This window comes from Eimeria necatrix, genomic scaffold (assembly GCF_000499385.1).
Source record: "Eimeria necatrix Houghton genomic scaffold, Enh_scaff102, whole genome shotgun sequence".
In the NCBI taxonomy this organism is placed as follows: domain Eukaryota; phylum Apicomplexa; class Conoidasida; order Eucoccidiorida; family Eimeriidae; genus Eimeria; species Eimeria necatrix.
In genome coordinates this window covers 15,686-27,907 of record NW_013651828.1, presented here as the reverse complement: position 1 = coordinate 27,907, position 12,222 = coordinate 15,686, and the positions used below count along the sequence as shown (strand labels likewise).

Here is a 12,222-nt window from a genome sequence, read left to right as displayed (position 1 = left end):
GTCCAGGAGCCCTCGCTGCTGCCGCCGGGCCCTCAACGGGGCCCCACTTTTGCATTGTATCGAGAGGGGAAGGAAGAGAATATTACAAGTTTAAGGTTTGGGGCTTTTGCTCGCAGAATCGGCTTCTTCTCTAGGAAAGGGAGCCCCTGCAACACATCGGAGCTGCAGTTGTTTCAAGGGGATCGGAGCCGCAGGCTTCAGGTTCAGGTTTCACGCCTTGGGGTCTGCGGCTTCGGGCTGGTTTGGTGAATATGTTGGCTTTATTGGAGACGGCCGCGGGCTTTGCCTTATTCCGCGTGCGGAATGGGAGCCTGTTGGAGGTGAAGGACGTGGAGAGCTTGCAGGAGGCGTTCAACTCCGCCGAAAAAACGAAAAACATTATAGAGTTGCATGCGTTTTCTCGCTTCAAAGACAACAAGCAAGCCACAGAAGAAACGCTAGCTCTGATAGATGGGAATATGGGCAAGGGCCTCCGACGCTTCCTGAAGAAGCAACTGGCTGCAGAGGGTGAGGCGGCCAAACTGCTGGTTGCCGATAAAAATCTAGGGTCTGCAATCAAAAGCAAATTCAACGCGGAAATTTTATTCTCACCGCAGACTCATGAAATACTTAGAGGCATCAGACAGCACATCGCGGAGTTGCTTGATGGCATCGACGAGAAAGGTAACTTGAAGTTTTGATCGGATCTAAGCGAGCCAGTTCATTCTTTCGGCTTCTATAAACTGTGCAGTGGTATATCCTCTCGTGGGCTGCGCGGCTGGGAGAGCCTGTTTTGTATCTTGTGGTCTTTTTTGCCCCGCGATGCAAGTTAGTACTTACGCTTCAGGACAGAGGGCTTAGACATTAAAGCAGAGCACATACAATGGCACATGCAGCTCACATGCAGCTCACTTCTTCCACTACTTAATGTTGAAGTTTTCGGGGGTATTGTCTGCAGATCGTCAGCAAATGGCCATGTCATTATCGCATTCGTTAAATCGGTTCAAGCTTCGATTCAGTCCTGAGAAATTAGACACCATGATCATCCAGGCTGTTGGTAAGCTGCTCCCTACTTCCGTATTGCTGACATTTTGGCTTTTCTGATCCCGTCTTGTATGATTCTTCGTTTCGGCACTGCGTTTGCCTCTGTATACGTTCCTCCTGGACGCCGTTTTTGGCAGTTTGCACCTTTGCCTTTTGTTGTATATTCTCGTTACCTTGGAATGCTTCGTCTTCGTCCCCCTGTCTGCTCTTCTACTTGTGTGTGACTTTCGCTTTGCTTTTGTAATTTCCATCTGCTCCCGACCATGACTTTGAGTCCTACGATTTCCCACTTGCTCTTCACACTCCGCGCTTTGTTTGCTGGTTCCCCACAATCTCCGTGGGCTCCCGCCCTTTCATGTCGTGCCCTCTCTCTCATCACTTTTGCCGCTGGCCGTCTTTGCCGCGTGTCAGATGCTGTTTCGGCTACATTTCCTCTGCGGACGGTTTGTTTGTCCTTTTGGATGCCTTATGTTTAATTTGCATTTCTACCGAGTTCTGCTGATTTTCTTTATGAACAGCACATGTACACATTGCTTTGTTGTGGTTCTAAGCTCTCCTCGATGACATGGACCGCGAGTTGAACAACTTCGCGATGCGGTTGAAGGAGTGGTACGGGTGGCACTTTCCGGAGCTCTCGAAAATTGTTACTGACAATTTAGTCTACGCAAGAGTCGTACAAAAAATCGGTTTCAGGACCAACGCGAAGAACGCAGATATAGAAGCATTAATACCTGATGAGGTGAGTGGGCCACGACGAGTACACCTCGGATTTCTGGACTGGGCACCAGACAACTGCATGCCGAGCTCTCAACCAGCAAATCCTGGGTCGTAGCATTCTCCGTGCCTTTGCCTATACCAATATTCGGTGTCGCGCGGATTTTTGCTGCAGTCGTTGCACCATTTTGAAGTATCCATTCCATTCGAATTGCATTTGTTCAGCTTTTTATCCATCAGCTGTGTAGCCATCGAATTGAGTTGCGTATTTGTATTTCATTCTCTTGCAGATATGCGCGGAGGTGCGCATGAGCGCGGAGACTTCTATGGGCACCGAAATGACAGAGGAGGATCTGCAGCATATCACCTCGTTGGCATGCAGAGTTGAAGAGCTCGTAGAGTACAGAGCGAACCTGGCAGAGTACCTGAAGCTCCGAATGAGGGCAGTAGCTCCGAATCTAACGCATATGGTCAGTATATTGCTCTTGCACATTGACGGATGAGCAGAAACAGATACTAGCAAAGGCAGAAGAAGACAAAATGAACGGCATGAGCAGGGATATGAGTTGTTGAGAAATAGGAGTATAGCGACGGTTCGTCGACTCGCTGATCGTTGCAGAGTCGCTGCTTCGATATTTAATCTAAGCCATAAGGCCTTTTCTCCTCTCTGTTTTAGGTGGGTGAGGTGATTGGCGCGCGTCTGATGGCTCACAGCGGCAGTCTGCTGTCACTATCTAAACAGCCTGCGTCCACTATCCAGATCCTAGGGGCCGAAAAGGCTCTTTTCAGGGCCCTGAAGACGAAGTCAAACACCCCCAAATACGGCATCATTTATCATGCAGCATTGGTCGGCCAAGCCACGCCTAAGCTCAAAGGTGAGCAGCCACAAGACGACTGCCGCTGACCACGTTGTTGCCGTGATCGGGTGCTGCATTTCCTTCCTCACCTGTTTTTTTCATTCCGCTCTTGTGTTAGTTTTATCCCATCGCATTTCATTTCTGTTGTGTTTTTTTCCCGGCCTCTTCTTTTGCGCATTGTCAATTATCTCTTTCTGCGCCGTTATCGTGGTCTGCAGTGTTATACTCGCAGCTGCTCACTATGCATTGTATGATCGTCCTTGTTGGCCTTTGCTCTTTCTTGTGTTCATTTGCAGGGAAGATATCACGAGTCCTGGCGGCAAAACTGTCTCTTTGCGTGCGGGTGGACGCGCTGACAGAGGCCGCAGAAGTAGCTGCAGCAGCAGCAGGAGGAGCAGCAGCAAATGGCAACAGTGCTGCTGCACCGCAAGGTCCCACAGAGCCGACAGTGGCAATTGCATGCAGACGCTACGTGGAGAACCGCCTTGAGCAGCTGGAACAGCAGTTAGCAGGCAGTGCGTCTCCCCGTACACGTTAGCCAGGTCTTTTGATTTGCATTTTAGGGTTTTAGGTCTACTTCTGAGGTTCGGCGCATGTGTGTGGTGCAGGTGGCCCTAAACCTCCGAGCAAGCCTGCGTTTCAGCGCTATGAGCCTCACAGGGAAACCAATGGCATGCCTAAGAAATATGACGTGTCGACAGATACAGTCGATAAGGCAGCGGTGGGATCAAAGCAAAAGAGGCATATGAACGGGGATAGCGGCGAGACAGAGCCGCAGAAGAAAAAGAAGAAAGTAAAAACGGAGACGGAAGCCTAATCTCAGGGCGTCTTTTGCTTCAAGGGACTCTTTTTTGTGAAACCTGGCAGGATCGGAGGCCTTAATGAGTCGAAGGGACTCCACCTAGTTAATCTGCTGCTGCGGAAGCAAGAGCAGCAGCAGGTGAGCAATGGAAGACGGGTAGCATTAACTGCAGGTGTGAGTCGCCCTTGGTGCTGTCGCGCGACGTCAATACCAATGTTGGTGAACTTCATGTACCTAAGATGGCTTGCAAGGGCCGCAGACCGTCTAGGCGTTTATTCAACAGTGCTCCAAAAGTGCGGTACTCGTAAGATCATGGCGGTTTCTGTGTGGATGCTGCATGTGCTGCACTCGCTGGGGCCAGAGACTCCACAAGGCCAAGCGTTTGTGTCGATTACAGCTCCGTCCCCATTTGGGTAATCATTGGAGTTGTGAATGGAAACTTCGTTGCGCTATGTAGTTAATCATCCGTTAACCCCACATTAGCATGAGATTGTCCCTTGTACATTCTGCATAGCATAGATTTTGTTTCCTATAGCAGCAGACGCTGCAAATTCCTCCCAGCGAAACGCGTACCCCTTGTACACGCAAACGGCTTAGGCAGGCCCAGTGAGGCAGGATGCGCCTTTTCTGTTTAGAACTTAGATTGGGGGCTGAATCGGTTCGTCTGTGATTGCTGGGACTTCGGTTCGCACCGGTTTGCCATTGCAGAGGTATTACATGCCTAGGTTCCACCGGAGCTCCCTGCAAGTTGTACATAGATCCCACACCAGCGCGTTAGCTACGCGGAGCCCCTCGCAGCTGTTCTTGTCTATTAGAAGAAACAAAAAGAGGGGCAAAGTGAGACACGAACGTTGTCTCCATTAATACACATGCTCAAGGGCGTCTTCCGCTGCCCTTATAGCAGGACAGCTCTACGAACAATGCTCACTAGAACCCGATTATGTAGATCTGCCGGTGCTTCTGCTCGTGTATGATTCTCAAAGGGAATAAGCTCACGCTTCATCGTCGCTTGCCTCTTCCTAAGGCAGCAGCTGCTGTCCGGAATTCTTTGCTGATGCCGCAGTTACGTGTACTTGCGTCCAGTAGACCTTGCGCACTGCACCTGCCGAAGCTACTTCGCTCAGTTCTAGCTCTATGGTGGAGAAAGTAAAGCTCTAAGGCTGTCTGCACGTAGAGAGCGCCCTTCAACATAGTTATTTTAAAAGACGAGCCGCTGTGTCTGGTTCGTGTCAAACTGGGAAAAAAAGGCAAGGCAGCAGAAGCATGGACCGACCAGCAGCCCCAAAAGCCCGAAGTCGGCATTTGTCTGTGTACAATTCGACGAGAGCTTGCACAGGCTGCGCTAACAACTCCGCACATCGAAGCCAAAAGCAGGGAACTGTGTGCATGCGCCCCAAGACAGAGTACTACACAAAGCAAAAGCCACACAACACACAAAAAAATGCAGGAGCAGCAGTTGCTGCTGCTGCAACCGCCAGAGAAGAATAGGCCGCACTTAGTTCGAGGCATTCCCTGCGGACGCTGTTGAATCTTGTACTTGTGGTTTGTGATTGCTATTCTCGTTGGCAGCAAGCATTTGTTGGGCCAGTTTTGCTGCAAGCCCCTTCAATTTATCCTTATGCTTGTTCACTGCTTCAAAAACTTGTTTTTTCGTCTCTTTTTCTTCGTCCGTCGAAGCTTCTTCTGCCCATATGTTGAAAAGACAGGCAAGCAGCCGGTCCAGCAGGGGCCCCTCGTCCTGCTCCGCCTCTTCCAGGGCCTCCAGCAGGTTGCCGTAGTTGCTGTAGGTGGGCAGTGCCTTGGCGATTTTTGAGTTGTTGAGTAATGTGGCAAGTGCCCCTGCTGCCGCTTGCTGCGCTCTTTTGTTTTCTGTCTCCCTGCAAAACGCCAGCAGCAGCTTTAGGTCCTGTACATCTGCATTGCCTTCTGTCTTGTCTCCCAAGTCAAGCTGCACCTTCTCGCTGCTCGCCAAGTTGCACCAACCTTCCAGTGCTGCTGCCCGCAGCAAATCGTTGTCGGTGAATATCAGTTCAGCCAGCTTCCGCCAGGCGCCCCCGGCGAATGCCCGCAGCCGCAGCTCCTCGCTGACACTCAGCAGGTTAGTCAGTGCGAGGGCCCCCTCGTACTGCAGTAGCTCATGCCCGTGCTGCAGCAGCGGCAAAACGGCCGGCACCGCGTCAAGCGCCTCGCTGTAGCTGAAAAGGGATGGATCCACAGAGATGCACAGTTGTGCTGCTGCTTGCTGCAGGTCCTGCTGGTCCTCTGGGGATCCCTTCAAAGCCCCAATGGCCGTCAGCAAGGCCCGCAGGGCCCCTTCCCTCACCATAACTCCCCTCGCCTTCTCGTTTTTTGCAAGGAGGCGAAAAGCCTTGCCAGCTGCCAAAAGCACATTTGCAGAAGGCAGGGGCTTGGCTGTGCAGGCCCGTACCAGCAGCTTCACCGCACCCCGCTGCAGCAGCAGCTCACGGAGTGTGCGTACGTTGGATTCGTCCCCTAAATCCACCTCGCCGTTTGCCACAGGCTTTGCCTCCGCAGGCAAAGAGCTGTAGAGGGCTTCCAGAGCCTCCAGTTGGCTCTCATCAAGGTCAACGCCGCCCGGGTTCCCGCGGGACCCCCGACGGCGCATGCGGTCCTTGTCCTCCCGAGACCGCAGCAAGTTGCACAGGCCTCCACACAACAGATAGCGAGGCAGACTGCTGTTGCTGCCGCTGCCCTTTCGGCTGCTGTCGGTGCTGCTGTTGCAGAACTGGCTGCCTACTTGTAATAGAGTGTCTATAAGATCCTTTTGCCCGTCTGGAGACTTGCCGAGGTGCAACAATTTATCCTTAAACTCAGCATGAAGGCTCAAAAAGAAGAAAAGCTCAAGAACACAAACACCAAGGTCATTATCCAAGCCCTGCTGCTTTTGCTGCTGCTTCTGCAGCATTTGTACCAAGAGTTCCTGTAGCAAGTTCGTGAAATCGACTTGCTCCAGCACCTCCTGCCTGACTGCTGCGCTGTGAACGCAAACACGGGCGAGGGCCACTGCCAGTTTTGCCGTTAGGGGGTCTCCTCTGTCTCTTTCTCTGAGCAGCTGCAGGATGGTGTTCATCCCGTCCTCATCCAACAGCTTCTGCCTCAGCTCCACGTAGTCAAGACAGTGCAGCAGCAGCGCGGTACCCACCTGCTGTTGTTGTTGCTGCTGCAGTGTGCCCGCTAGCCCCGCTCCTGCGGCTGCTTCTCCCGTTGCTGCTGACAAGATGTGAGGCAGGAGAGAGCCTTGGAGGATGAAATCCCTCGCGCTGTCTCTGTCAGCAGTCATTAGGAATAGCAGCGCCTTAAGGCCTACGTAGGTCTCCGCCTGCTTGCTGCTATTTTTGCTGCAGCAATGAGAAAGAAAAGGCGCCAGCAACTGGTCAGCGAGCCTCTGAATGTCCACTCTGTCGGCCTCTGCCCTCTCACGGTCCCCTAGAAGCCTGAAGAGAGATACAACCACCAATTCCACGTTACGTTCAAGAGTAAGTAGCTGCTGCTTCTGCTGTTGCTGCTGCTCCTGCGAGCCCGTCCCGCATTCTTTGGCGTCTGTTGCTGCCGAGAGCAATGTGAGGGCTGCCTCCATGGATCTTTCGATCCCGTGTCTCAGTGTTAGGGCCTTGGCCTTCAGGCCCAGGCGCCTCCTTGCGTCTGCCACGGCTGCAAGCGCTTGCAGCGCAGCCACCTGCAGCTGGGGAGCCTCGCTGCAATCTAGAGCAGCAGCAACCGCAGTAAGGAAAGAAGAGTCATGTTCAAATGAGTCTGCCTCACTTTGCTTCAGGTAGGCAAAGGCACGCAGCAAACACACACAACACAAGCCGCGCCAGTGGCGACTGTCCACGTTGCCGTTGCTGTCGCTGGGGGGTGGTAGTAAGCCCTGCTTCTGAAGTCTCCTGAAGGCCAAAAGAAAGTCTTCAGAGCGCCAGATATTGCGCAGAGCTTCGCGACAGAGGCGAACGCGTGAGGGGATCACCAGGGGCTCATCAACGGAGAGCAACAAGTGGTCCTGGCCGCTCTTTCTGTTTTTGCTGCTGCTGTCAGTGTCAGAAAGACCCAGCGGACTGAACTGAACCAAAGCCGCTAGCAACTCCCACCCTGCTGCTTCAACAGAAGCCGGGACAGCAGCTGCAGCAGGAATGTCGGGGGAAGCTTTTGCCAGCCCATCTGCTGAATCATCTTCAGCAGCAACTGTTGCTTTTGCTGCAGGGACGGCTTGTGTTTTCCCGTTTTGCTGCTTCAGAAACAGTGCTAGTCTTTGCAGCAGTCCCTCCTTTGCTACGGCCTCTTGCAGCGTCTCCCTCTGCTGAACCATCTGCCCTAAGCGCGCAAAAGCTTGCCTCCTTTTGGTCTCCGTCTCGTCTGCATTCAGCGCTGTCTCTAGCAGGGCCGAAGGCATGTTGCTGTCCGCCTGCTGCTGCTCCTTCTGCTTTAGAGTCTCCCGCAGCAATTGAAGTAGCTGGGCCCCCTCCTTATTGCGGGGATCCAGCCGAAGCAGCCGGCCGAGGGCTTCAGCCGCAGCGCCGTAGTCCCCCAGCAACCGTAGCGAGAGGGCCTGTCTGTAAAGGGCTTTCGGGTAATTGGGCTGCAGCCGCAGCGCAGCCCGGCTGTCCGTCTCTGCCCCTTTGTAGTCTTGCTGCTTTAGCCGACACATAGAACGATTGCAATAAGCAGCAGCCAACACCTCCTGCAATGGATTCTCCACCGCATCATTTGCTTGAACTCCCTTTGCAGTTGCTGTTGTGCAGGCGTCTATAACGCGAGTGTAGGCTGCAGAGGCCCCCGCCAAGTCCCCCTCCTTAAACAAACGGTTTCCCTCATCTTTGATATCATTCACAGCAGCAGCTGACAGATTCCCTGCTGCTGCTGCTGCTGCGGGTTCTGAAGAAGCAGCTGCACCAATCCCGGTGACCGCACGGAGAGAAGCCATCACAGTGTTGAAGCCTCGATTTGCAGAAGACGTAAAACGCCTTTTCGGAAACAAAGACGATCTCTACATCCAGTAGCGCGAGAAGCCCGTTGCAGTTCCTGCCCCTGCGGCTGCTGTTGAAGCAAGTCCCCCAAGGCGCAAGCCGATTGGAAGAAGCAGCGACGGCAGCGAGTATTGGGCAAAATGGCTAATTGTCTATCTTTTGAAAGAAGTAAACCACAACACAGACTCGTAGCAGGGTTGCCAAGATTCCACCACCTCATCGCTTGCCCGCTCGCTGCGGTTTTAAGTTGCTGCAACTCAGGCCACTGCCTGCTACATAGCTGCGTGCTAGCCTCAATAAGCGCTCAGAAGAAAGACGACACAAAAACTAATTTACTGTCTTCTGCCCTCGCCCTTAAGCAAAAAAGGGACACCTCATGCGCTGCCCATCCACTTCAGTTCTCGTTCCGCAAATTCACTGCCGGAGCCTGGAGGCCATGCAGCGTTAAGCGATTAAACAGTAACACCGCCACGGATTCCTGAGATAAGCTTCTTTATTGACTTTCTCTATTCTTGGTATTTTATTGGTCGGCGGAATATTCGATTTTCGAAGGAGGACGCATCCCATTGTTGGGCTAGACACATCAGATCTGTCGGCAGCAGCATCAGCAATAGCGAGGCTGCTGAGGCTGCTGCGGCTGCTCCCTTCTGCTGCAGCTGCTGCAGCTCCAGCTGGTGGCGTGTGTTCTGCCATTCGCAATAAGTCGTTTCAAAGTGTCATGTGTAGCCTAAATCTTGTACAATGCTTCTTTAGTTCTCTTGTACAAAATTCCCACGGTGTGATGAACATCGAATGGAGGAGCTGAGCCCAATGACACTAGCTGAGAAAGCGCTCCGCAAAAGTGACGCCTTCAATCTCTGGATATGCAGCTCTAATCCTGTTATACATGAAGCGAAAATCTATGCGAAATGGTGAGGGAGGGACTGGCCGGCGTGAACTTTACTATGAGAGACCATGGTGTTGCGTAGCTGCTAGCAACACTTTCCAGTCCTACAGATAAGCCTTAGAATCCTCGACCTGCTGTGATGCATTCTCGACGTTTCCGTCCACGTTTTACTGGTTTATGCTGCAATGTTTTAATCGTTAGCATGCACCCGCAGCAGGTCCCCGAAGTTTTTGGTCTCGAGCTCTGAACGCAACGTGAGAGCAGCCAGGCTCAGCCCTGGCTACGAAATGACAGAAATGGCTCTTAGTATTATTAGCGGCCTATACCAGGAGGACACCTTTCTTTGAAGAATATGTGCAAGGGGAACCGACCGCTTGAGCTTGGCCGAAGCAGTATCAATCCCCACAATTCTGTACCCGTTGCTTAGCTCCGACCGCCACTGCGTAACTGGCTGTCATACAGGGCACCTACTTTCTAGTAAGCACATTTTGTTGGCCTAGTCCGCGCGAAATTCATTATACTGGCCAGATGCAATTTTCTTCTGCCGCTCGACCCTTTCGCCTCCTTCAGTGTGCTGAAAGTGTGGACAGCCCCACCCCTGCTGGTGGACGAACCAACGTCAATCGGTGGAAGCCTTTTACCTCTGCTAGATTGGATATACAGGGAAAGGGGAATCCAAAAAAGCATGGAAAACGGGCTCTAGGTCAGTGGGCTGATTCCTGAGCGGCAGCTCTTACAAAAGAAAAAAATAACACTTTTCTTTCAAAAATGTAATGTGTCGCTATAATTTTGATAAGGAGGCTCATCAGGCTGGTGGAAAATAGCGACCTGGGACTATGTACCGCTGCAGCCCTTGGATGAATAATGTAAGCGCGACCAAGCAAGCGTTACGATCTTCCTTCAGTATTTTGGAGCAGTACGCAATAAAAATGGGGCATCTAAGCACCTTATGGATCGGACTGGGGCCTCAGGCTCTAGTGACAACTTTGCAGCCCTTTGAACGTTCACGTAGCTCCTCAATCTGCTTTGTAAGCTCATGTCTTTGGTAGCATATAGATGCTATGTCGTTCTTCCCTACATATTTCTCGTCCTTCAACACGAACGAATTTCCGATTGCTGCGGCACTTAACCCTGAGAGCTAATGCGCACAGCAATATGGGCAAATAAAAGGCCTCGCGATTAGTAGTGGTTATGATGAAGTTCATTGCATTTATGGACAATGTATCTCTAAGTGCTAGCAATACTATTTGTGGTTATTTACTCGCTGCAAGCTGTGGACGAAGTGTGTACCTAGCACAGGTCATCACCTTGTTAGCTCAGCCTGTCATTCATCGCCGGGAAACCACCGCTCAAACGATTTGACCTTTCCCAACAAGGGCCGGTGTAGTAAGCGTAGCACAGTGTAGCCTTTATTCGTTTCCTTCTTCGTGGCTGCAAAAGTTCATTTTTTGGCTGTACTCAGTACAGACACCTTACAAATGCTAGAAGGGTTCGAACAGCACTTTCGATCAATTCCAAATTGTCTCTACCCAAATGCATCTCTCTCCCCGCATGGCCGTGCTGCGCACTGCGGCTTCGGCTGCCTTTTGCCACCGACACCCGGAACTAACGGCAGAACTCACTGTGCCTAATTACCGGAGGAATATGCGCCTTTGGATGCTGATTGTTGGCAGTTACTAGGCCAATCTACGTATGCGGAACTATGCGGTCCTGAAGATAGTTACCGGGCTACATTGTAGTTCTGTACGCTACAGTTGGATTAACGGCGGTACGTTCAAGAACGAGCGAATTGTGTCCAAGACAAGAATGAGCTCTTTAGGACCACTCAAGAGATCTTAGAAGCTACCTTTTTGGGAAGCTCGTTCCTAATTTATACCTTAGGGCAAACAGCCCTTTTATTTTAGTATCAACTGCTTATTGCATTACTTAACCCCATTTTTCAAGATATGCCCGGCCTTGCTGCTCGGTAGGCCGTTTCCCACATTACTTCTGACAGGGCCAACTGCCATATTTATGGGGTGGATTTTATGTAGTTTGGGAGAGAGACCTGAAACGCATGCTTTGGGAGAGGAGTAAATGCCAATTCTATAGGCATTCTAACCAACCTTCTAAGGAGTGCAGAAGAGGCAGACAAGGCACTGCAGATAAGGCACTGGTGAAACTTAGCACTTCACCGAGTTGCCATCCTGCATGTCAATGCCCACAGGCACAACTTACACAGCACTTGAACTGCGAATGCCGGTTATTCGTGTGTAAGGAGAAATGCAAGCAGGCGATGCCTTTTCCTTTTGCCCCGGTGCCTCAGCCACCACAAGAATAGCGAGAGCCTTCTCGCGGGCTGTTGGGTGCCTGGAAGTGCTGATCGCGGGGGCCAGCTGAATGGCGCGGAGTGATTGCTGTTCCGTCCCTTGGAGTACATACACTGCTGCCTAAAGGGGATACACCACATGCTGGTGGCGCAGTGCAACCTACAAGTCGCGTTCGTTGAGCCATGTGAAGCCCTGCACCCCACAGCTAGCAGTAAAAAATCACTATTCTCTGCCACTGCTAGCCTTTACACGATGCCGTTATAGCGGAAATGATGTTCTTATATTCCGTACTCAAGGTTCATGGTAGGTTCAACTCTTCCAGTACTCATGCTGCCGGTGATGCAAACAAAAATTTTGGTGGCCACTGCTGGTGCCTGCGCATTCGTTTAGCGGAATTCTCACACGCTGGAGTTGTGTAGTCTGGTTGCAGCTGCTCTGGGGGAGAACGCTGAACTGTACGTAGACCTACAGTGTGCTCCCAATTTCCACAATTCCTGCTGTGCCTAAGCAATTCGTATATGAACGAAGGCACAACGCCTGCCGAATATGCCTCGAAGTGCTCCAAACAGTAATGCTCGTTCGCATGTACAACCGCTACGATTGTTCGCTGAATGCGTGCGGTCCTGCATCCATACAGTCCTTCCACCCG

The 12,222-nt window shown here is 51.8% G+C and overlaps 2 protein-coding genes across 2 annotated transcripts; one reads left to right on the top strand and one right to left on the bottom strand.

The window, feature by feature from the left end:
• Positions 1-251: 251 nt before the first annotated feature.
• ENH_00001020 (nucleolar protein NOP5, putative) lies at positions 252-3,411 on the top strand (the record flags this gene model as incomplete). Its single annotated transcript, XM_013578129.1, has 7 exons — positions 252-663; positions 938-1,036; positions 1,575-1,762; positions 2,028-2,207; positions 2,414-2,612; positions 2,891-3,109; positions 3,203-3,411. The coding sequence occupies 7 exons, from the start codon at positions 252-254 to the stop codon at positions 3,409-3,411; spliced, it is 1,506 nt and encodes a 501-aa protein (XP_013433583.1).
• Positions 3,412-4,891: 1,480 nt separating this feature from the next.
• On the bottom strand, positions 4,892-8,335 carry ENH_00001010 (TPR domain-containing protein, putative; the record flags this gene model as incomplete). The annotated part of the gene is made up of 1 exon (XM_013578128.1): positions 4,892-8,335. One exon carries the CDS (start codon positions 8,333-8,335, stop codon positions 4,892-4,894), a length of 3,444 nt encoding a protein of 1,147 aa, XP_013433582.1.
• Between the last annotated feature and the right edge of the window lie 3,887 nt (positions 8,336-12,222).